The following is a 25,697-nucleotide window of genomic DNA, read 5'->3' on the forward strand; positions in this document are numbered from 1 at the left end:
TTCTCTCTGAAATGTAGCGGAGTAGAAGTAGAAAAGTGGCATGAAAAGTACATTACAGTACTTGAGTAAATGTACTTAGTTTCTGTCCGCAGTGCTGGACTTGTTATATTGCAGTTGTCAGATTCCTTCTCCCAGCTTGCATTATTTCTTCAGCGCTTACTTAACCCTTGTGTTGTCTTCCCGTCGACCATGCAACTTTTAATTTTTCTAGGTCAAAATTTACTTTTTTTTTCAACATTGTGGTCGTCTTTTTCACCACTTCTGTCGCTTTTTCCCATTGTTTCTTAATACGTTTTTTTGTCACTTCTTACCAATGTTTTTGACACATTTTTCCTGCGCTTTTTTTCCATGAGTTTGTCTTTTGCAAAAATGCTAATTTAAAAATATGTCATGCATAATTCCTAAAATAATTATACTATAATAACGAATGAACATTTGAAATGTAGCATTTAAATGTTTAAGTTAATAAAGGTTGTTGTTTAGTGAATCTGTCACTGCCGGCGCTGTATTGTACCTCTTTATATAGACTTTTTGTTTCTACCAAAAATGTTTTGCGCTGGTCAGGGGGTACTTGGCTTAAAAAAGCAATTCAAAGGGGGTACAATATTGAAAAAAGTTTGAGAAACACTGCCCTAGGGGCCCCGGACCCCCTGTTGAAGATCTCTGCCCTAGCGGGATCAAGCTGGATGATTTTAGGTCCTGCTGCAGTGTATTCCAGATTCCAGATACTTATTTTCCCTGCCTCCGTTCCAAAAGAACAAGCTCCATATGAAGCCTTCACAAACTGAGGAGCTCCCTGCAGGTGGAGCAACTGCTACACCGGCACGCCATCTCTCTTCAGTTTATTCCTGCCCACACGGCGCCCCCTGTGGTTAACACCACGCCTCGCTCTCTCCACATGCTCACAGACACAAACACACACACACACACACACACACACGCACAAAAAATCTGCTTTATTCTCTCCCTCAGTCAGCCACCCACATTCAGTCACGAGGGACCAGTGCGTGGTGCACCGGTGTATGAGCCATTTTCTGGTGTGACATATCTCCATGTGTGCAGCCCAGTGCTCTATGCAGTGCGTATGTGTGTGCACGCAGGTTGCGTGTGTACATCCATATGAGTGTAAAGAGGAGCTAATGCATTAGGATTCCTCAGTGCTCCCTATGGAGGCGGGATGGAAATCGCTTAGTTTAGCAACAATGTGGTCCGGACGGGCTGAGGCTTGCAGGGAGAGCCACAGCACTCACATTCATATTCCTCAACCACAGCCGGCTGCCAGCAACTGGAGAGAGAAAGTGCAAGTCTGGAGGGTTTAATGAGTATTTCTTTTCACATACATGCTGTCACTTTTTTTTGGAATGTGCATCAGTTTAGTCTTTTTATATTTCAGCTCTTCCATCACAACCAATATGTCAGGCAGCAGCACTGATTAGACTGTGATCAGAGTTGTGATATGATGTATCTTAACACGGTTCTGGCATTTCCTCTTGCTGTCAGTTTATTGCACACACACAGCTATGCTTATTCTACGGCCTTCGGGACTATGAACAAAAGGGTCTGAGAACAGGCGTTGCAAGTCTTTGAAATTTTACAGTAAAAACCCAACCTGTTAGTGGTCTCTTGCCCATTTATGTAGTACCCCTGTGGATGTGGCATTGGTCCATGTTAGGGCTGGGACGATTCGTCGACATAGATGTAGATTACGTAGATTACGTAAATGCGTCGACACAAATAATTTGCGTTGATGCGTCATGCGTAGAAATCTAAAAATAACCAGCTGCCTCCAGCAACAGCGCAAGTATGGATTCCTCGCAAGTTCAACAACACTCTGAGAAAAAGGCTCGCACACGGTCTTCTAAAGTGTGGGAGTATTTTACTCTTAATGCAAACAACAACGTGGTAGTCTGTAGACTTTGTAAAATGATCCCTGAGTCAGGATAACAGCAGCAAAACACCGTAAGTTCTGCTCACCTCTCCAGCTTCTCCCGTAGCTCACCCGTCTTGAGTGTGAGGTAAACTGTGCTGTGTCTCCCCCATCTGTAGCACTGTCTTTAATTAATTGCGCAGCCAGGCCAGATTGTTTCAGATATCTCACAAGTCCTTTATAACATCAGTTATAATGGCGCACGTATTAAAAAATTGTCGGGTTTAAATCGGGCTCGGGCTCATAATTCCCTTAGAAAGGAAAGAGAAAATTTGCACTTTTTTTTATTAGTTTCTTTATTTTTAAGTTTTTTATTTGTGTATTCCTCCTGAAAGTGACTTGAAATGTTAATTTATTTTATTGTTGGATTTATTTGATACATCTGTTTTCACATGTTGCTAAAATTGCACTTGTTTTACTGTAAGATTAAAGGGAGAAGAGATTGGATGTTAAACAAGAGCTTATTCATTATTTTACTGTTAAAAAAAAGCAAATACAGGCTACTCTTTTTGCACTTGCTCTGTTAACTTTAAGTTTTTTATTTTTGTATTCCTCCTGAAAGTGAATTTATTTTGTTGTTGGATTGATTGCCTACATCTGGCTTCAGGTTGTACTACAAATTAATTTTACTTGAACAGTGTAGTGTTAAACAATTTTAATAGAGATTTGAACCTTATTGAAATTTGTTTTGTGTAAATTGTTAATAATTGAGCAGTGGGAAAATAATCGCTAATTGAAAAATTAATCGTTAGATTAATCAAAATATTAATCGTAGATTAGTCGTTTAAAAAAATAATCGTTTGGGACAGCCCTAGTCCATGTAGTTATCCCTAAACAAATTAACAAATAAAAATAACATAGACATACTTTGTGTATGTGTGTATATATATATATATATATATATATATATATATATATATATATAATATATATATATATGGCTGTTCGCATGATTGTCCATAGTGAACTCGCGATTAATCACAAATTAATCAAACATTGTTAATCTGTTATAACTGTACTTTAAAAGGGATATTTTTCACGTTTTTAATGCTTATCAACATGACAGCGGGCAAATATGCGTGCTTTATATATATATATATATATATATATATATATATATATATATATATATAAGGGGTGGTACGGTTCATGAAAAAACATCCGAACCATACGGTTCGCTTGTCTCGGTTCGGAACGTGTGTGCGTAGCGTGGTTCGTCAATACACTTCTAATGTGCACAAACCACTTCCTGCCGTTGTGCCCTCTTTCAACACCTATGTTAAAACACTTACCGGAAATGACGAGCGGGATGAGCATGACAAACGCAACACATGGCAGATGATTGGACGAACGCGTGGGGCTGGCTGCTCTTAAATTTCAAAACAGACTCTAATGGTGTCTCGTTGTGAATATGATCTCATATTTTACGAACATAGTTCACCGAAACGTGTTTCTGAAAACATTTTAAGCAAGAAATACACCATGCAGTTGCTGAATCTGTCTTCATTTCAGATCGACAAAGGTCAGTTTAAAAGAGCAAGCCGACCGCTCCTCAACGGTGGAGTGTGGAGTGCTGTAGGTCACGTCACCTGTATTTTAGTAAGAGCTACACTGAAGTTGTTAGTTTGATACATGCAAGTTATTTCAATTGTTATTCTGTAATATTTCAATCTTCATGTGCTAAAAAGGGCACATATGTTCCTGTAAAAAGCTTTTCATTTATTTTTTTGCCAAATAAATGAAAAGCTTGTTGAAATCATCATTGTCTATTATTATCTGTAAATTATTGTTATTATTATTGCAACAATCCAAAGCAATGACAAATACTGTCTAGAATATTCTCCAGAATAACCTCAAAGGTACTGTACGCTGAAAAATAAACTAATCTAGCTAACTCAAGCCCCTCAAGAAACAACAGATGGGCAAATATGACCACATGATAATGTATATTATCCAGCTTCACTTCCTGATTTCTAAACTACGGAGCCCAAATCACAGACGCACGTGGGTTAATTGTGAGTGAAAAACAATTAGTGGTGTTAAAAGGAATTTGTGTTTACTGCTCCAATATATACAGTGTATATATATATATATATATATATATATATATATATATATACACAGAGGCGTCAGACTGGGGGTAAAACCGATACTGATTACCAGGGCCCAAGGGGAGAGAGGGCCCTTGAAAAGTCTGTAATATATTTTATTTTTATTTTCATTTCCTAATTAAATTTCATAATGCATGTAAGATGAAATGTAAAGTTAGTGTATTGGCTGAATAATTTGGTTGATTGACTGACTACATTTTGTATACAAAAAAAGACTAAGGTCTCAACCACTCCTTGCTAATGCGCCAAATGGTTTAGTCCATCTGCACGCATTTTGTTTACGTTAGTTCAGTTGAGCGTCTGGTGGAGCACAAACTTCTGCTGTAGAAATGTCTATCTCAAAGAAAGCCAAATCATGCTACCAAAAAGAAAGGAAAGACAGGAGAAGGAGAGAAAACAAAAGGAGGGGAAACAATTGGTAACTGACTGCTTTTCAAAGAAAGGTGAGCACAAACTAGAAAACGAAATCCATGGTGCTAAACTGCTTGAATATCTCCGAGACTGTTAGTGCTAAAAACAAACTGAGACAACCCATATAAAGAGCAGAACATACACTTTCAAATGATAATTTGGTTATACTTGTAATCTGAGGTAAAGGCTAAAAAATATAAATAAATAAACTACACTAGCAATGCTGTTTGCATATAACACACCATTATAATTCGCCTAATTTAAAACATGTTTAATTTTAAATGAATAGGCTATAATGTCTATAATTAGCAATAATAGGCTAATCAGTGTCATAGGTAGCTTGGTAGCTAATCGGTAGATACATAGATTTAGTAGAAGCAGATAACATTGTAAACACATGGCCCTCAGTTTCAGAAACTGTCACAGCAGGGAGCAACAGACCCCTCAGCCTCCTTTTTGGATTTGAAACAAGGGAAGCTTATATCAAAATTAAAGCAAACCATGTTTAGCCATTTTGACTGAAAGGTGTTAAGTAACACTAACATCTTAGTGTTTTTTATTATATTAGGTTACAATTAGGATAAGAGGTTAATATCAGATGTATCCTTCATAGAGAAAGATGACAGAGAACATCTGATTGAGGATGATGGGAGTGAAGACAGCAGGGAGCTCTGAGCACAGTGTGGAAATGGGAGATGAGGAACTGTAAAGTAGGCAGAGCAGTGCAGAGCAGTTTTTGCCAGAGGATCCAGAACTATGGCCAGATAAATTAACAGATGATCAGAGAGACACCATAGTACGCAGGCTGGTAAGTAAAGGTCCAGAAAAAACCAACAAAATGTAGTAGTAACCACAGTAAAGTAGGCTAGAGAATGTTGAGAAAGGAGGTTTGAAATGTGTGTTATGAGGCTACTCTAAGCATTACAGTTAATAGTTATTACCCTATAAACATCTAGGCCTCCAGATTCATGTGTACAGAGGCCCAGGGTCTGGTGCTACGTAGGGTTGGGCATCGAGAACCGATTCCTACTCGGAATCGTTTCAAAAATTACGATTCCAGTGGAATCGTTTCTTTATAGGAATCGTTTGGAATTGTTTGGAGGATTTGGTTTCAAATTTCATCATAGGTTCCAAATTTAATATGCGCAAGTTTTGGTTTCCGTAGCGGCCAGGCGCTTGTTGTGTTGCAGCCGTGCAGCACAGTAAGCGGAGCTCTAGTGTGGCTTTATATTACATTGAAAAAGCAGTAAAACTGCAAACCACCACTGAATCAAAATAAAACTTTCCTCTTATTTGTGAAAATAGGCATGTGACCCGTTTCAACTCCACCCTTCAAAGAATCGGAATCGAGGACCGATAAGAACCGGAATCGAAAGGAAGAATCGGAATTGGAATCAGAATCGTTAAAATCCAAACGATGCCCAACCCTAGTGCTACGCCCCTGTGTATATATATATATATATATATATATATATATATATATAGTACAGGCCAAAAGTTTGGACACACCTTCTCATTCAATGCGTTTCCTTTTTATTTTCATGACTATTTACATTGTAGATTCTCACTGAAGGCATCAAAAATATGAATGAACATATATGGAATTATGTACTTAACAAAAAAGTGTGAAATAACTGAAAACATGTCTTATATTTTAGATTCTTCAAAGTAGCCACCCTTTGCTTTTTTATTAATAAGGGAAAAAATTCCACTAATTAACCCTGACAAAGCACACCTGTGAAGTGAAAACCATTTCAGGTGACTACCTCATGAAGCTCATTGAGAGAACACCAAGGGTTTGCAGAGTTATCAAAAAAAGCAAAGGGTGTAAACTGTTTGTAAATGGGCAGGCACTTAAAAAAAAAATACGTGGCATGTGATTGGATGAACCATCTGTCTATCATGTCCGCCATCTATCACAACCACACACGTTGCTGCCAGTAGCTCCTCACCAGATGCTGATAGTACAGACACGAACGAATGCATTACTTACCGGATTTTCCGCCGGATCGTGTCCATTACATTCCGCTTTCTTTGTGCTGTAATTCTAACCTCCGGTGGATTTCTGAGGACTCTGGTTAACTGCTCCTCAGATCTCTGCAGGGTAAATCCAGACAGCTAGCTAGACTATCTGTCCAATCTGAGTTTTCTGTTGCACGACTAAAACTACTTTTAAACGTACACATGTTCCACCAAAACAAGGTCCTTCCCAAACCAATTTGGCAGCGCCCAAGACTACCAATAAACCAGAGCACATTTTTCTCCTATCCCGGAATGCTGTGTGGACTAGCCAGACCCTCCTCTGCAGCGCTGTGGAGGAAGGTCTTGCAATGCGAGACTACTTGAAGCCTGACAAGATGGATTCTTGTGTGATCTTGTGATATTGCGAGAATGCAGCTGCCGTGCAAGGTAAGTCTAAAAACATGTAAAGAACATTCACATTCCACAGACATTTCAAACCTGGACCTTTCTTTTTGTAGTGCAGCACTGCTTAAAACGTCTCTCTGTGTCTCAGTTGAGAGTGCTTTTAGTCTGTGACACTGTGTCCTTGTTTGGTTATTTTCCAAGCTTTATTAAGTATTTCACACTTTAAAATGACTGCTAAGAGTGAGAGTGCATGACGTGCAACCAAGGTCACAACGCAGATGATCCCATGGCATTGTGGTTGAGTTGTATCTGTCCTCCTTCACCTTAAGTTCACTTTGTTGGTCCTTTCTGGGGCTTTCTCAAAGCTATCTCAAAAGTGTCTCTTTTGTTCAGATTGAGTCATGTGCTTTCTCATCTCCTCACATCTCTCTCATCCATCCTTTAATCACTCACTGCCTCCTCTGCTGTCCACTGAGGGCTAACAAATGAATCCTTTCCTGCTTCATCCCACACCACATTTCATGATACAAATCACACCCATCATGCATAGAAGGTCTACCAAAATGGATTTCCAAGGACAATATCTCTGGAGTGAACCAAAATGTGTCCCAACACCTTAACCCCTTTGAATGTCAGAACAGTCCAAAAATAGCCCTGAAATTACCAGTCATCTCCACTTTAAAGGTTAAAGATTTCTCACATGGCACAGGAACTGTGGTTACAAAGTGAGCCATGCATGTAGAACACCCTGACTTCTGCTCAGATGTAATTAACATATTAAGGCAGGATTTTTTATTTTGCTCTTGGGGGAATTACTGGAATTGTTGGGTCTTTGTAAATTATAGAGTGTGGTCTCGACCTACTCTACCTGTAAAGTGTCCTAAGATAACTCTTATTATCAATTAATATTATCTTATTATTACTCTTGTTATGATTTGATACTATAAATAAAATTGAATTGAACTGATATTTGCTTTTATGTCCCCCAAAATTATAAAATTTATATTGACAGAAAACAGTTACAAAACACTTGAAGTATCTACATATATGATCAAAAGGTCATATTAGAATTAATATAGGTTAAGCTCTTCATGTTGGCCATCCTATTGACTCAGTAAAATAGATAATTAAGCTGTATCACATCTGTCATACCAGAGGTCGACCACACTCACTGGGCAACATCTGATTTGGTTTTCATAATAGAAGGGTAACATTGACCCCATCATTCTATAGATCAATATATAAATTAGGGATCGACCGATACTGGTTTTTCAAGGCCAATACCCAAACCGTAGTAGTTAATGAAACTGATAACCGAAATTTAGAACCAATCTGCATTTACAGTGAAAAGGAAAATCTTTAGCCCAAAATTAAGATTTTGGGCCGCCTGGATAGCTCACCTGGTAGAGCAGGTGCCCATATATAGAGGTTTACTCCTCGACGCAACCGCAGGTTCGACTCTGACCTGCGGCCTTTTGCTGCATGTCATTCCCCCACTCTCTCCCCTTTCATGTATTCAGCTGTCCTATATGAATAAAGGCCTAAAATGCCCCAAAAATTACTAAAGAGTTTTAGTGCTGTCAAACGATTAAAATATTTAATCGTGATTAATCGCATTAATGTCATAGTTAACTCGCAATTAATCGCAATTAATCTCACATTTTTATCTATTTTAAATGTCCCTTGATTTCTTTTTGTCCCATAATTTTTTCTCATTTTAATGCTCTTATCAACATGATACGATACTTTTAAAACAGTGCCTGAACCAAAAGATATATATATATTTAAAAAAGGAGCACCTTGTTCAATTGTATTTGTCTGCTCTGTATGTTCAAAAATATAAAACAATAAAAAGTTGATCTAAAAAAAAGGAGCACAAAACAGTGAAAACAACCACTGGATGGGAAAAGGGTATTTTACAATACAGTGAATGCACCATGTGGCTGGCGAGGCGAGCAACATAACATCATGACTTTGTTTTTCAGACAACGGCAGCTACAGTCCGGTGTTGGAGTCCTCTCCAGTGAAATACAGACACACTTTACACCGTTTAGCTGTAAACATTTTAACCGTGTTTAATCCAGCTGCTAGCTAACGGTAGGCTAACGTTACCTGCTGCAAGCATCTAAGTGGCACCTAAATAAGGCACCGAAATCCGCGTTGCTATTTGGTCCGGTAGATAACAGTCATTAAGGCACCGGTGCCGTATTAGCACCGGGTCTGGGACCCCATTCAAAACGGCGATTTTCGTCGAAAAGCGACTAGTTTGCAGGTATGTACTACTCTTTGGCCGGCTCGCAATCAAGTGCAGACAAGTGTGTGCAGCGTGCATGTTGTTTTGTTTCCGGTCTAGCTAGATCCGGTGTGGTGTTGTAGTTTTTCTAATGTTACTAGTTGTTGCAACAGCATGTGAAAAAACTACAAAGTTTGCTGGGCCAAAAAGAACGTTAATCTCGCGATAAAAAAATGTACGCTGTTAAAATGGGTTTGCGTTAACGCCCGTTAATAATGCATTTAACTGACAGCACTAAAGAATTTAGATTTTGGAATATTACAAACTCCAACACAAAACTTTGCTTTAAAGCTATAGTGGTTAGTTTATGTCTCCCCCATGAGGAATTCTAAGTAATGACAACAAAACTGTCGGCACATCCACATGATAGAAGCCTTCCGTGATCTTGCACCACCCCCACCCCTCCTCCACACAGTTGCTAGTAGCCAAGGAGGACACGGAGGATTAAAAAAACTTGATGGACTCTTCAGAAGAGGTCATTATCTTCACTTGAGTTTCGATACGATACCATCTTCTGAACATAATCATACTGAGAAATACAGAGAGAGTTGTGTGGAGCTGATAGTCTTAATTAGCTTTCTATTAATTCATTTGGCAACGGCTTGAATGTAACGGACATTCATTAATATCAAAAGGTTACGCACTAAAGCTTTAAGCAATTATTTAATAAATGAGAAACTTTCAGCATAATACCCAGTAAAAGAGAGTCAGATAGTGTTGTGGGCGGGACATTAAGTCAGACTCAGTGGTGAGTCAAACTGAAGCAGAGGGACAGACACAGAGCTGTAGCCGAGCCAAAATAGACCACTTTTTAATTAATTAACTTTGTCGGTTATCAGGCAAATAAAACACAGACACAGATAATCTGCAAACTGCCAAAAAACGGGCCGTTGAATCAGCTGTTCCAAATCAATCTAATACCAGTTCTTCCTGTATCTAATATCTGTGAATGACCAGTATGGTATGGTTAAGGTTAGGGAATAATCGTAAGGTATTCTTAAGACTACACAACAAAAGCACTTGGTTAGTCCGATGTACTACCCAGACAGCATTTACATCTGTGCCAGATCCGTTTTCGAATCAGCAGATTCGCGCAGCAGTCACTCTCAGTATGCAGATATGCACCAACTTTGCCCCAGACTTGTCTGTAGCTTCTGAGTATGACAGTCCGTCCGGCGGCTGCGACGCAGATCCGGGGCAGCTGTGCAGACCAGACGCGCCACAAGTCCGCCCGGCGAGTCAGGTCGGATCCACGGGAGCTGCGCAGACCGGACGCGCCACAACTGAAATGAGTCCGCCCAGCGGGGTGGGCCAGACCGGACACGCCACAACTGAATTGAGTCCACCCGGCGGGTGTGGGCCAGATCCGCAGGAGCTGCGCAGACCAGACGCGCCATAACTAACGGAACGCTTTTTTCCTGCATAAACCCTCTCTAAACTCTATTTGAATGCAGAAAGGAAGACTGCAGGCTGCACCGTCTTTGTGATTATTGGTAAGTGCATTATACAAGTAAAATTGTAAAAAGTAAACTGCTGTTGATGTCATGTTAATCTGTTAAATATGTATAGGCTAAACATAAAAGTTTACAAACTTAGTTTACACTGACATTCTGACAACCTGAGACGTGTCTGACAATACGCTTGGTAGGCTAGTAGACCTATAGCTAGGCTATGCTTGTAGTAGCTATAGGTTCTTTTAAACATCCACAACTAATGTGAACAGGCTTTAAGGCTGAATCGGTGATCTTTGCTTATTATTCACCAAAATTACTGAATATCGTGTCCATTGTGTGTTAGCTGCAAAATCGTTTGTTAGCGCTACCCACTAGGCTAACCAGTGTTTTGTCTGTAGTTACCCTAACAATAAAAACAAATTCAGTGAGATGGCAACCAAGGCAACCAAGCATAGCCTATATAGATGCCTTTCACTCAGTCTTTACTTAATCACTCTCTCACTCATTCACTCACTACACACCACGTCACATTTAGCCTATTTGTGCAAGCATTTTACTATAATGTCATATATTAAATAATCTCTGAATATTTAATCTAACATACTGTTTGTTTGCTTTGTGTGCTTTTTGTAGGCTACGTCTTACAGGAGCAGTGAGGAAGAATCGCATGTCTGACAAAGCCACGGAGATAAATAAATAGCCATCAGATGGTTTAATCTGCCTTGCGACTGCGGGGGTGGCCGCCGTGCCCGGTCTCAACCAACTAATGAGCAGTAAATATACAGTAGGCGCAGTGTTCACATTAGGTTACTTGCTTTAGTATTTTTTATTTTTTTTTGTAATTTGAATAAATAACATTGATCTTTAATCATATGCTTTTTCTCTTTTTGTGCATCTGGATTCACGTCAGATGGTTGTTCATGCTGTAGTTTTCTCTTATGCCTTTTCAAATAAAAAATAAAAACTATTTTGAAAATTACAAATTGCGCGGGTATTTAGTTGGGTCATCTATAGCACTTCCGTGACCGTGGAGAGGAAAGGTTTGTTTCTCACTGGATTTGTCATCTATGAAGGTTAAAGAAAGAAATTAGCCGGGGTGCCCCTCACAAAAATGTGGGAAAAATTTTTGGGAGCCCTATATCCAAAATGGCTGCCGTCAACCTAGCTGGAAATTAACTTTTTAATGGTTTTGCCCACAGTGCTGCATAATACATGGTTTCAGAGTCTATTTGGGTCAAGAAATTCATAAATGATAAAGATTTATTTATTTGACCTATTTTTGACCTTCAAATTCAAGATGGCCGCCAATTTTTGGCTCTTTAAATGTCATTTTTTCAAAATCGTGAAAGAGCCTTAATATTAGGATCAAATGAAAGCTCTGCTCATACTGAGTGCAGTTATGGACAGCAAAATTAAAACATACACGTATGTCATCAGATGTCCGGGGTGGAACCAATGAAAGACAGAGGAGATTATTAGGGCCCAAGCGCCGACAGCGGCGAAGGCCCTATTGAAACTGAAGGAATTATTATTATTTCCTGCAAATTAATCGCCTTTTTGAGGGGCTTAGCATATTCAAAAACTCACCAAAATTGGCGGTCTCATCAAGTCTGGTGAAAATGTACGTATTTTAAGGGTTTCGGGAATAGGCTCACAAAAATGGCTCGCTAGCGCCCCCTACAAAGTTAAAAAAAATGGAGCCCCTGCAGTGTGTTTAACGTAGACTCACAAAACTTGGTATACATATGTAACATGTCAAGATGTACAAAAAGCTTCATTGGAGCCTTACCCTAAACCCAACAGGAAGTCCGCCATTTTGATTTCAAAGTTTGAAAGTTGTGCGATTTTGGCCATTTCCACGTCGTACTTTAACGAACTCCTCCTAGAGATTTCATCCGATCAACTTCAAATTCGGTCTGTGCCATCTTAAGACCTTAAAGGGGAGATAGAATGATTATATAGGGTATTTCACACTGTTCCTTAAGGTCTCCTAATGGGGTATGTAACAAGAGCTTTTCTTCCAAATATGGTATGCTCATGAATATTTAGATAAGATGCGTGCTGATTGGTTGAGCGAATCCCCATACACACACATTAGAGACGAGACAGTAGGTCTCATATTCCAGGCACTGCAATGTTTTGTTACCAAATTCACTTTATGCGAGGGAATCAACTATATTAAGCTGAAATATTGTCCGTTTCACGAAAATGTATGGCTAATTGCAAATTTGGTAAGATGTGTCGGACTTTAGGAGCTCCACACAGTCTGACGAGAATGCGGCAGCCTGCTGGGCTCCATACCCAGCACAAACTCACCCTTTGTGGATTACTGCACTATGGGGCTCCGTGCCCAGCTGCCGGCATAACTATAATATATTTACAGTTTGAATTTCATCACAGCACTTATATCACAGCTACCCCAAGGTCTTAACAGTCCAATTTCAATTTAAGGCATTTTTGTGAACGCGAGGGTTCTTGTTAGGAGGAGCAGCTAGCTAGCTATATGTTCCATTCAATACAATGGGAAAAGATCACGGCTAGCTAGCTACACTTTCGGCATAACTATAGTATATTTACCGCGGGCTCTATCAATGAGACTCGCGGACAAGAGGCGTTTATTTCCCAGATCGTTTAAATAATCAACACACATATCCATTATAAGATTAACTGGAACCTGCGGTAAGAGATTGCGGGTGTAACAAGCTCGCTGACCGCGCTCTCAGTCACACATCAGCCATTTAGCAAGAAGAGGGGAGGGAGAACAGCAAGCTGCAGGCCCTGGAGCTCTGTCAGGGCAGCGGCGTTTGGTAGTCCAGTCACCCAGAAAGGGTGACTTTGCGCAGGTATTGAGCACCGCGGGCTGCCGGCCGTGACGGAGCTCAATCTAGCTCACAGCAGGCCAGGGTCTGTTTTTCCAGGTTCCAGTTAATCTTATAATGGATATGTGTGTTGGGTTATTTATATAGTATATAATATATGTGCCGTGACGAAATTCAAACGCCAAAAGTGTAGCTAGCTAGCTATGATCTTTTCCCATTGTTTTTAATGGGACACATAGCTTGTTAGCTGCTCCTCATAACAAAACGCCTCGCGTTCATAAAAATTCCTTAAATTCAAATTGGACTGTTAGCTTTTGTTAGCTTTGTAAGACCTTGGGGTAGCTGTGATATAAGTGCCTTGACAAAATTCAAACTGTAAATATGTTAATATACAGTTATGCCGGCAGCCGTGAAGCTTCGAAAGTCCGACACGTCTTACCAAATTTGCAAGTAGCCATCAATTTTCGTGAAACGGCCCATATTAGAGCTTTATATAGTTGATTTCTCGCATAGAAAAGTCTCAGAAGTGAATTTGGTAATGAAACATTGCAGTGTTTGGAATATGAGATTCTGTCGCGTCTCTAATGTGTGTGTATTGGGGATTCGCTCAACCAATCAGCGCGTGTCTCTAACGTGTGCGTATGGCAATTCGCTCAACCAATCAGCGCGCAGCTCATCTAAATATTCATGACCATACCATATTTGGAAGAAAAGCTCTTGTTACAAATAGGGCCAAAACACAGGGATGCATAAGGGCCAATAAAATATCAACCAGGCCATTTTCAGCCCAACCAATGTTACATACCCCATTAGGAGACCATAAGGAAGTGTGAAATACCCTATATAATCATTATATCACCCCTTTAACCATCCACCTCACTACACAAAGGGCACACTACTTCCTGCAGTGGCACTGAACATTGGCACTGGAGGTAAATTGTGATGTGCGGATCGTCTAAAATGGACGTGTGACTAGGGAGACTGGCCCGAGAAATTGGCTAAAATCAACATGATGTTAGGCTGACTAAAACAAAGTGGCAATTATCTCTGATTATCAAGCTAGCTCAGGGGGGTACCAGAGAAAAGCTTTAAAATTATGCACATACTGTAGTTATTTTAATATAATATTGCCATTTAAAAGAATCTAATTTTTCTCTGTCCTCTCAGTTGCTAGGACAAAGAAAATTGCCTACCGTTCTCTTTTCCTAGTTGTATTTCCATTAGTTTGGTTCCATTAATGATTTGGGTAAACAGATCCATATGAAGAGAGGTTGAGCACAAGTCAAAGATCTAGAGCTTCCCCCTCTTAGTCGATTAAGATAAGATAAGCCTCTATTGTCTCCTATAGGAGAAATTTGTCTTGGGGCAGTCTAGAGAACAAAAATGGCGACACATCGCACATAAACACAATAAACATAAAGTAAACATGCATAAAACATAAGCATACATTATCTCATCCAAATACGTTCAATAAACATTCGATAAACCTCACACAAGATCACCGTATCTTCCCCCACACTCACAGAAGCAAGAGAACCCACTGCACATCCTCCCCCTCATATTGCATATATCTATTTTTATAGATCTATAGATTGCATTTCCCATTGAACCATGCTGTGATCAATAACATATGTATTGCACCAGTGCCCTACCAGATATTGCACATCCTACAACCATAATGGTGAGTACCACAAATATTACCTATGCCCCACGCCAAAAACAAATTACACACACACATCTTGAATTTATACCTGTTTAGCTTGCAGTTTGGTCACGATTAGTCGACTAATCGGTCGTTTTGTCTAACATTTCTTTAGTCAATTAGTAATTTTTTTAAATACTTTTTCATGCCGAATGACTTATTTCCAAGAAACTTCTGAGCACATCTCTGGTAAACACAAGATATAAAGTGGTGCTTTTGCATGATTTTTTAGAGCCATTTCTTTAGTCAAACTCCATGTCTAGCCCCCATCAGCTGAGTCCTGACAGAAGCTTTCACCCCTCCATCTGCTACTGGGTGGGACCCTCAGTCCCTCCACAGAGAGGGAGTGAAGGAGGCTGGGAGACAGACTGTGATCTATGAACTCCTGCGTTGCTGAAGGTGCTGAGACCAAACAGGTCCAGCTGCGTATTGCCTGACCCAGGCAACAACTATCTATCCTCATCAAGCCACCTGAGACAACTCCCCCTCTCAGCATGTCAGCCTCTTCCCTCTACCTCCCCCACTCTGTCTCCCTCGTCTCTGTATCTATTGTCCTTCATTCATTCATCACTCACAACTATCACCCCTTTATCCCTTTCTTCGCTGCACAGCGGGCCATAACTGCCCGGCTCCCTGGCCTATTTCCACACAGAACGCATTACGTCTCCCAATCCTCTTTTTATCTTCATTCACCAATTCAATCCATCCTGCCGCCCATCCAGCCAAATATTCAGTGACTGCTTGCCTCTTCCATTTGAGCTCATCACAGGGTTCCATCGCCACTCGTTCACTCTGAACCTCGGATTATCATCTAAGAGATGCTTCGCCCGTGTGGGTTGAAGCACACAGAAGGTGAAGAAAAGCTATAATGCATCCATCTCTTTCTACAGTGTCTCTACACGAGCCAACAGTGGATGGTATATTTCTTTTTTTCTTTTTCACACCTTAAGGCACAAACAGCCCACACCCCGCTGTTGAGCACCATAAGCGGGATTACATAAGTGCCATAACTAGCAGAGAGGAGGCTGGTTCGGCAAGGGGATATTAGCTGCTCTGGAGACCGGGGGAGGATTATGCAGGAGATACCCACCACAACATCTTCTCTGCTTGGTTGGCTTCCCACGGCTCAGTATAAGCCCACTATCGGCCTGGGGAGGGAAATATGGGGAGGTGGCTCAGAGGAGGAGGAGGAGGAAGGAAGAGGAGGAGGACAGAGAATAAGACCATAGGCTGATTAGGGGAAGCGACAGAGAGAAGCAGGGAAGGGAGGGAGAGTTAGATGGTGGAAACGTTAGGGGGAGAAAAGGGAGCCGAGAAATGTTCCATCCCTCTGGCCATAGTCCTGACGAAGCCAGGATAGAGATGTCAGGCCACATCCTGTCTGCCGAGGAAAGGGGGGGGGGGAGGGATCAAGCAGCAGACAATTAGACCTCAAGCCACAGGCCCTTCCTCTGTCGCATTTCTGCCTCTCTCCTTCTATCTCCCTCTTTTGTCTCTCTTTTCATCAACACCCCCTCCTGTTCTGAGCATTCCAAAAGCTATCCAATATCAGCACTCGATTCTCCTCTTTTTCCCGGAGGCCGATCAAGTATCCCTCCCCGGACTACAGAGGGATGGGACTTCGCAAGGTCACAGAGCTCACTTTCATCAGATGAAACCCTAAACCTTTCATTTGCCTCTTTCTGTCCCCTCTTTCTCTCATCCACTTCAGCCAAAGCACTCTACTTGCTTGGGAGCCAATGTCATAGATTTATCCTCACTTTCCACAAATCACACCCATTGTCACTGGCTTGATTGCCACTGTAGATACCATTTCTCTGTCATTTTGCTGAGAGCATGCTAAACTCCAAGGGTGACCTCCCGAGGTCAGAGAAGACACAAATAAATAAATTTTTCCCAGAGTCTCTTAGAATGCAAGGCTTGTCTTTCCCTATTGTTTTACAGAGAAGCAGAGATAATGGTTGATCTTAGCACTTGCATTCTTTTGGAAACTGTGCCGTTGATATATGAACTGTGATGTAATCCCCTTTGAAAATAATATGTTACACATCAACTTTTTAGAAGCTTTCCTACTCACCATTTATCTCAACATTTATTCTACTTTCTTTCACACTGGGTAAACAGTTTTCCAGGTAAACTCCATTGTGATAACAGTTCTCCCCTTCACTGAGCTGCGGCGGCTGCGGCGGCAGCGGCGGCGGCTCCCAGCACAAACAAGGAGTCTGCATAATGCCGCAGGGCCTGTTAGACGTGCTGGAGGCCAGACAGTCCTCCAGCCACTGGCACAGCATCTGACAGGCCGCCATGCTGGGATTGCGCTTCCCCACCACCAGGTACTCTGTTTTGAAATCCGCATCGCCATCTGTGATGGCCATCCCCGCCCGAGGCGGTCCCTTCCTCATTTGGAGGAACTGCTTTCCGGCCTCTAGGAAGGCCACTGGGGCAGAGCTATCGCACAGCCTCACCACCTCGTCAAAGCTCTCCATGCCCAGGTAGGTGCGTGTGGTCTCCAGGAAGGAGTCATACTGGAAGGTGCGGAGCTGTGATGGCACGCAGTCCTCGGTAGGTTTGGTCACCTTGATGAAGATGGTGTAGCGCCGCGGGTCAGGGTTCTGCAAGGTCCAGGAACAAGGAATGGCGGGGAACACTGATGATGACAGGAAAAAGCCAAAGAAGCGGCTTTGGACTAAGGTGGAGCAGGAGTCCGATTCTGGGCCTGAGGGTGCTGCATGGCAACCCTCCATCAGCAGCAGAGGGACAAAATACAAGAGTAGCACTGGGAGAGGCCACCTCGACTGGCCAGGAATCCGAGAAACAATGCTTGTCATGGTTTGCAGGTGGAGGCAAGGAGAAGGAATCGTAGGTTGATGACGTAGGTTTCTGGCTTCGCAGGACTCTACCTCCAGCTGTGTAGGGCAAAGGAATAAGAGGAGCAGGGGGTAGAGGAAAAGGATGTGGTGGAGGACAAGGGGGAGGAAGGTTGCTCTCAAAGATCCAGCGATCGGCCCATGGCTGCATCAGTCGACCCTGAGATTCACAAGAACCTGTGAAACGGAAGAGACAAGATGTGGATTAGACTTTGTATCGCATCAGACAACATGATGAGATTACACTGATTCTATTTATCTCGGCAATGAGAAATCAATCTATCAGCTGTTATTTTTTGCTCTGTAAACTGAGAGCGACTGCAGTGACTCGGGCCCTGGAGAACAACAGAAAGTTGAGTAGAAGCAGATGGAGGGAGGGAGCCAGTGGTTTAGTTAAGTTTTTCTTCACTGCGCAAGTTCAGGTCGGTCTTTTCCTGAGAGACAACTGTTTCCCTCACATGTCTGCTCTCATATTTCATCTGCCAGCTCATTAATTTGTCCAATTATAAGTCTACTAATTACTAAAAAGGCAACACCTGCAGACATTCATTACTCCAATTTATCAGGGTCGAGACACGGACAGCAATGCCATGATCATAGTCCTCTTTTGTTTTTGCTTATTAAAGCCTAAACAATAAGCTGTTTTGCCTTTAAATACACATATATAAAATAATAGCAGTATATTTCTTTTTGGCCCATTTCTTCTATTACAAGTCTCTTCTACATTATGTACAGGCTGCTTCCCCTTGAGCCGCTTTTCTTTTTAAGTTGTTATAATCAATGTTTCCTTATTGAAAAGCTATGACGTGGAAAATTGTTATAGGATTGTAAACAATGTCATTCAAATACACACTCCCGGTATGCTTTTGTTCAGTTTTCAGCCAAGCGTGCTGACTGATTCAAAATGAGTGGTTTTTAGGGACATTGTCGTAAGTTGTTAAGTTATTGTATGAAAAACCAAAGGTGCTCAGTTTGCCTTACTGACAAATATTAGTGTCCATATAATGTTTATTGCAGGTTTGAATGAAAAGAAAACACAATATTATGCGAAGCAATCTTTAATGTAACCTTCAATTAGCTAAAAAATTGATAGATGTTTTTAGAAAGTGATACAAATGACAGGGCTAAACGCTAACTTTTTACAGTGGTTGCCGGCTTGGCAACCAGGCATCAGCTTTTGGTTGCCGTAATTGACAATAAGGTTGGACATTTAAGTGGCACTGTAAAATGCACCGAAATCAGCGTTGCTATTGGATTTTAACATGTGCCGTTAACGTGAACAGTGCGTTGCCTGTATGTTTTCATGGCAAATGCACGTGTGTGGAAAGTGGTCGCACAACAGCTGAAATGTTGTGTTGTGCACAAACATAGTGTTTAAAATGTACAGAGACAACCAAATAAAATACTGAAATTTTGAAATAAATTTTCCAGTTTTGTAAGTTTTGATTTTTTTTATATATATTAAAAAAACACAAATATTGAACAGGTGGTTGGCAACCGGAGACCACTAAACGGTTGCCAATTGACTCAATCTGGTTGCCAAGGGCAACCGTTACTGTCGAGCCCTGAATGAGTTAGATAATTAGCAAAAACACTGTACTTCAACATTAAGAGAGCCCTAAGGGATGCATTACACACCACATTAGTGTAAGCCAATCAGGTATTTGCCATGATGTAACCGATCCTAATTTAAAAGTGTATTTGCCAATTTAGTTATAGAATATACAGTAGTTACATCACATATTCAGTAAAGGCTAGAGCTGCAACAATTCCAAATTTTGTTATCCAGTTAATTGTCTCAGAAATAATTGCGACTACCGATATAATTGTCTTTTTCAGTCAAATTTAAAAAATATATATTTATTTATTACTTTTTCAAACAAATTAAAGTTTTGAATGAATCCCAGGATACACCTTTTGGTTATATTGCTGTAATGTGACCCATTAATGTAATAACACAGCCTATGAAGTAAACCATGCCTCTTTATTATCATAAAACACTGCATTTTCTTCTTAAGTAAACATAAAATTAACAAAAGAACATTTATCATATCAATAAAAAACAATGTTTGGTTGGTAAAATAAATATGTTGTAAATTCAAATCAGAGCGTCTTCTGTGTCTGGAATGGATGTATTCTTGAGTCTATAAGGTAACAATAATATAATAAGATAACCTTGTTTGAAATGGGTTTGGCTAAAAGAAAATTTTGGTTTTGTCTATACTACTAAGTATGTATACTATGTTGACTGTGTTAAATAGAATTGCATTACTAAAAAGAGACTAAAATACAATTTTCATTGACTAAAACTAGACTAAATGTCATCAGTTTTCGTTTACTAAAACTAGACTAAATGTCATCAGTTTTCGTCGACTAAAACTAGACGAAAACAGTGGATGGATAATTCTGACTAAAATAAGACTAAAATGCTCAGACTTTTAGTCGACTGAAACTTGACTAGACTAAAAAGAGACAAACTTATAAAAAGTAAAATGACAGCTTGACACAAAGACTAGACTAAAATTAAAACAGGCTGCCAAAAACAACACTACGCCCCACTGTAGCTGTAGTTTAAAAAATGTCTTATAAATACATAAAAAAAATTAGCCTGACGTCGTCATACTCAGATTCTAGTCAGAATATGAGTCTGATACTGTGATTATGGGGCATGTTTCAACCGAACCAGGAAAGAAAATGCCTCTGCACTCAATTAGATAGACCTACAACCAGTCAGAGCAATGGAGACAGACGTCACAGACGCTGCACACATCTCAATTCTCCAGCGGCAGCCATCTTTGTTGTAAACAAATTCAACCCAAGAGCTCTTTGGTGACGTGGTTGATTACGTTACTGTTGATCATCTATCCATCATCGTATAAAGCCCGCCCTGACAATTTGATTGGTCCGAACAGCTATGGTTTGTGCATAGTTGCTCCACAAGGTATCAAGTCCAGACCGAACTTCAAATGTTGTGGGCGGGGCTAAATTCGTCTGGCATCCAGGCTATTCAAAAATAATTCCCAGTGGCTTAGGCCTGGAGGGGGGCAACTTAGGCCCGGTGGGCCACCAGGCTTGCAATTCACTGGGGGAAACCCTGCTAGAGATTATAAAAATAAATGCCCAAATCCCCGGGGAACTACACTAGCATAATGAATGGCGGTCGGTATATTAAACACAAAGGACAGACTAACATAACATTACTAAAGTGCTTTGGTGGATTTTTAACGTTTGATAGCCGACTTGAATTGCAACTGCGGGTGGGGCGTCCTCTGGTAGGAATCCTAGTCATAGTACTGTTCTGTGATGCTACAGCGTGCACACAGGTATTGACGGATGCAAACAAAAGTGTGACCTATCTTATTAAAAAGATGCTCTGTTTTAATTGCTGTTAAACAAAGAAACTGTGATTATGTAACAAAATTGTGGTTAGACAATTATGTAATAAAAAAAAAGGCCTAGTCAAAGCAGGCCACCCATTCAAATTTTAGAGCCACAGCATCCCTCATCTTCATTTACATAATACATTACAAACAAGCCCAGTAAGGTTTACACAGTGAGGTATAAAGATAAAAAATTTGGGAAAAGAGACCACTGGTATTGGATCGGTACTCTGGTACTGTACCAGCATAAACCCTAATGTAAGATGTTAAAATCAGGAAAGCAAACATGGATCCAGTGCATCCCATAGCTTGTTGTGCCACCCCCATGTGGCCCAGAACATCAATTAAAGAAGTAGTGACAAATTCAATTTCACTAAGGGCCACACTGGAAAATAAGAATAACATTAAGGACATGTTTAGTTTATTCACATGCTTTTATTTCATCGAAAAAGTCAAGCATCTTTTACTGTATTATTGCATGTCTCATATACCCTTCTCACTTACAGTTTGGTTGACATAAAGACGCAACAAAGTCAGCAAAAAGGGAACTTTGCCGTAAAAGAAAAAAGCGTCAAAAACATCAGAAAAAGTGGCAAAAACGTTGTAAAAAAGCACCAAAAGCATCATCAAAAGTGACAAAAATGTGTAAAAGCAAAAAAAACATTGAAAAAGCCACAAAAAACTTGGACCATAATGTATTGTGAACCTAAATTGATATGCGGCCCGGATCAAAGTCTGCGAGGGGCCTGATTTGGCCCCCGGGCCTTGAGTTTGACACGTGTGAATTAAAGCTATAGTTGGAAACCTTTTATTGAAATAAGTTTTTGTCATATTTGCTGAAACTGTCACTATATTCTAACAGTAGTACATGAGACAGATATAAAAAAAAAAACATGTTCCTCTGCCTCCTCCAGGTGCTCCTAATGGCATTTTCAAGATTCCACCGCTCCCAAAGTAAAACAACCAATCAGAGCCAAGGAACAAACAGCCCACACCCTGCTGTTGAGCACCATAAGCGGGATTACATAAATGCCATAACTACCAGAGAGGAGGCTGGTTTGGCGAGGGGATATTAGCTGCTCTGGAGACCGGGGGAGGATTATGCAGGAGATACCCACCGCAACATCTTCTCTGCTTGGTTGGAATCCCACGGCTCAGTATCAGCCCACTATCGGCCTGGGGAGGGAAAGATGGGGAGGCAGCGAAAGTGGCTCAGAAGAGATCACTGGTACTACGACGGAGTCTCTAACGCAGTGTCAATCGCTGCTCATGGACAGCGATCTAACTGTCAAACCAGGCCGCATTGATCAAATATGAATCAAGATTCTGTTACTGCATTGGCTATTTAGCGCCTCAAATGTTTTAGTGTACTGTTTAGCTGTGAAATGAGAAAGTCTGTGACCCGGCCACCATGTTGAAAACAGGCCCACCGGCCAGTGCCAAACGTGTTATTTTTTTCAGCTAAACAGTACACTGAAATATGTTTGGGAATTTGTATCAAAGGTACCAAGAATAGCTGTGTAGCAGTGTATATCTGTGTAAACCAGAAATACTCTGAATTAAGCAAAACTTTTGTCTGTTATTGAATTCATATTTGGGGCTAAAAGTGTCTGCCTCTGATAATAGCTAAGCTGCCTCAAGTGTCCAGCCAGCACTGCAGTCTTCTCTAGGGGAATGCGGTAAAAGTGTTGCCTTACAACAATGGAACACCCCCCTCTTTGAGGCTAAAATAAAGAGGGTGTCAACTCTTAAAACCCTAAGCTATGGCAAAGTCCCTGTATCTAAATTCAAAAGGCTTTTCTTCAGGTACAGCAATTCATCCTGTCTCATTGTATCTCAGTCCGCCTCACGTCTAACTTTGCCTCGCCCTATTTCGTCCTGGCAGCTCTCTAACTTCTCCTCGTACCAAAAAGTGTCCAGGGAAAACTACCTAGGCCTGTTTTTACCAGACAGGCCTGACAGTAATGGAATGAATAGAGCTTTAACAGAGGATAAAGAGCTGCTCTTTATTGACAGCCCTGCCTCATTTATCTTCAGCCCCCCATCCCCCGCCCCGAAACACACACACACACACACACACACACACACACACCTCCTCCTCATCCCCATAACCTGCTGACAGGGAGTCTGATCCGACCAACACACAGCGCTCTATTGGGGGCTTCCTGTTCATGTCAAGCCTCACCTCATTACTATCACCGTGCACTGCCCCCCCTCCCCTCCTTACCTCCAACCCTGTAACACACACACATAGACTCCGACCGTCCTCTATCGATCCATCATGTTCCAGATGCTAACAGATGGTGAGCTGCTATTAACACACTTTCGTCCACTTTGCAGCACAGGAGAATACGATATGGCAGTGAAATAAGAGACATGAGCCAGAGCTGCACAGTGGCAGTCTGCTGATGGAAATCTGACCCGAAAGATTCAGCTTCATGTTCTCTGTCAATGAATCAATGCAACTCTTTGAATGTCTGCTGTTACAGTGTAAATTGAATAATGGTTTATGAAAGGCTAAGCAGGTGCTAAGGCTGGGTACCGAATTCTATACTTTTTAGGCAACGACCGAATTGAGTATCAAAAATATGCCTCGTCATTCAATACCCAATTTCAATACCCTTAGGAATACATCTCAGTTAGCCAATAAGCATGCAGCACGCTTCTACCAAGATCTAATAATGTCTGTGATTGGCTGTTTAGCATTACTTGTCGTAGAAAAAAAGTATAATTTAGGACCGTTATCGAAGTCACGTTATTTGTATCGGTACCGGTATCGAAATCTTTTGAACGACACCCAATCCCTATCAGGCACCAAAGGCTGCAAGAAAATGACACGGAGAAGTGGTGAGTCCAGGTTTTCCTAGGTGGAAAAAAGAATTCAGCACAGGTGGAACTTAGCATGGCATGCATGAATCCTTTTTTTTTTTATATTTTATTTATTATTATTTATTTTATCACACTACAAAAAACATAGACTTTTCAAAATGCAACCTGATAGCATATGTCATTAGTTTAGATAAGAAGCCTTTATTTTCATTATGTCATTGTTAACTAAACTGCGAATGCCCCTTCCAGCGGTGCTTAAATGAAACTATATTGCACACATCCGTATATAACCTAAAAACAACAACCATCCATTCATCAACCAACATTCATCATAAAACATGGGCAGGTAGGTAAGACCCTCCCTGACTGATACACTGCCATTTCCACACCTCGCTCTTCCTCAAATTGTTAATGAGAGGCAATATTGTTAATGCATTTTACACAATGGTCTGAGTTTCACACAGTTTCATGTGTTTCATCCATGTGCCGCCAGTGTCGCTGTTTCTCATTTTGCCCGTTTCTGTGCGTACGCCTGGGTCAGCATGTCCGTGGAGGACCGCACATTTTCCCGTTAAGTTTGCTTTTTAGAAATCCAAATTATTGCGTAGAGAGTGGCATATGTTTATAAATGGGGTCCCTGGTGACAAATAATTTCATTCAGTTTGCAAGCTGCCACTTCTCTGAGTGATGGTCCTGTTTGTTGACCGAATGATTGTGTCTTAATTTAATTGAATACAGATTATACAGGTAGCATTTTAATATATTTGTATGTGGAGCTGCGGTCGATATACCGGGCTGCCTGGGCACATTTCATATTCAGAGTGAGGAAGTTCTTCACTCGGTGAAAATGTTAGTATTCTGTAGCTGTGGAATTATTCATTCCTTTCAGCCTGTGGCTGGAACAGCAAGCAATTAAAAGAACAAAGGTGTTGCATTAGCCAGCAGCCTTGAAGCATGAATCCATGTAAACATGGCCAACAGGCTGGCTCTGTGAGTGAGTCAGAACAATGGCCCAATCACAGAGAAGCAACAGTCCCTCAGACAGAGATGTAGAGGGAGAGATAGAGATAGAGACAGAGACAAAGAAAGCACTGATGAGAAAATGATAGAGTCACACGGAGCATCACTTCTCACATCAGCAGCACAGGGATTACAGGCTGATTAGCAGAGTAACACAGGGAGCCGCTGCCACACTCTGCTGTGTAAACTACAAGGCAAAAAGCCATGGGGCTGCGAGACACACATGGATTCCCTCTTCTCTGAAGTACAAGTTGTGTAAAATTGCTACTCTGCGTCATCAAATTCTTTCAAAGGCAAAATAATTTGGCAGTTACAGCAGTTTGTGGAGTTGGATATGTTGGAAACTATTTGGTCCATGCATATGATGCTCAAAAGAGTGAATGATGGAAGAGGGTAAGATTACCTTTTCGTTCAAAATTAGATATTAAGGCTTTCCCAAACGATTATTTTTTAAACGATTAATCTAGCGATTATTTTTTCGATTAATCTAACGATTAATTTTTCAATTAGCGATTAT

The 25,697-nt window shown here is 40.9% G+C and overlaps 1 protein-coding gene across 12 annotated transcripts in view; it reads right to left on the bottom strand.

The window, feature by feature from the left end:
• The window catches only part of adgrb1a (adhesion G protein-coupled receptor B1a), a 215,833-nt gene that overhangs the window by 142,570 nt on the left and 47,566 nt on the right, over window positions 1-25,697 (bottom strand). For 11 of the 12 annotated variants that reach the window (XM_039805661.1, XM_039805658.1, XM_039805650.1 and 8 more), the window contains exon 2: window positions 17,162-18,128. In XM_039805661.1, the coding sequence (XP_039661595.1) occupies window positions 17,162-17,912 (751 nt within the window). In that variant the 5' untranslated portion in view covers window positions 17,913-18,128. Of the gene's footprint in view, window positions 1-17,161; window positions 18,129-25,697 lie in introns of those variants that run through there. The other variant, XM_039805655.1, reaches the window with a different exon arrangement.

This window comes from Perca fluviatilis, chromosome 7 (genome assembly GCF_010015445.1).
Source record: "Perca fluviatilis chromosome 7, GENO_Pfluv_1.0, whole genome shotgun sequence".
Classification (NCBI taxonomy): Eukaryota; Metazoa; Chordata; class Actinopteri; order Perciformes; family Percidae; genus Perca; species Perca fluviatilis.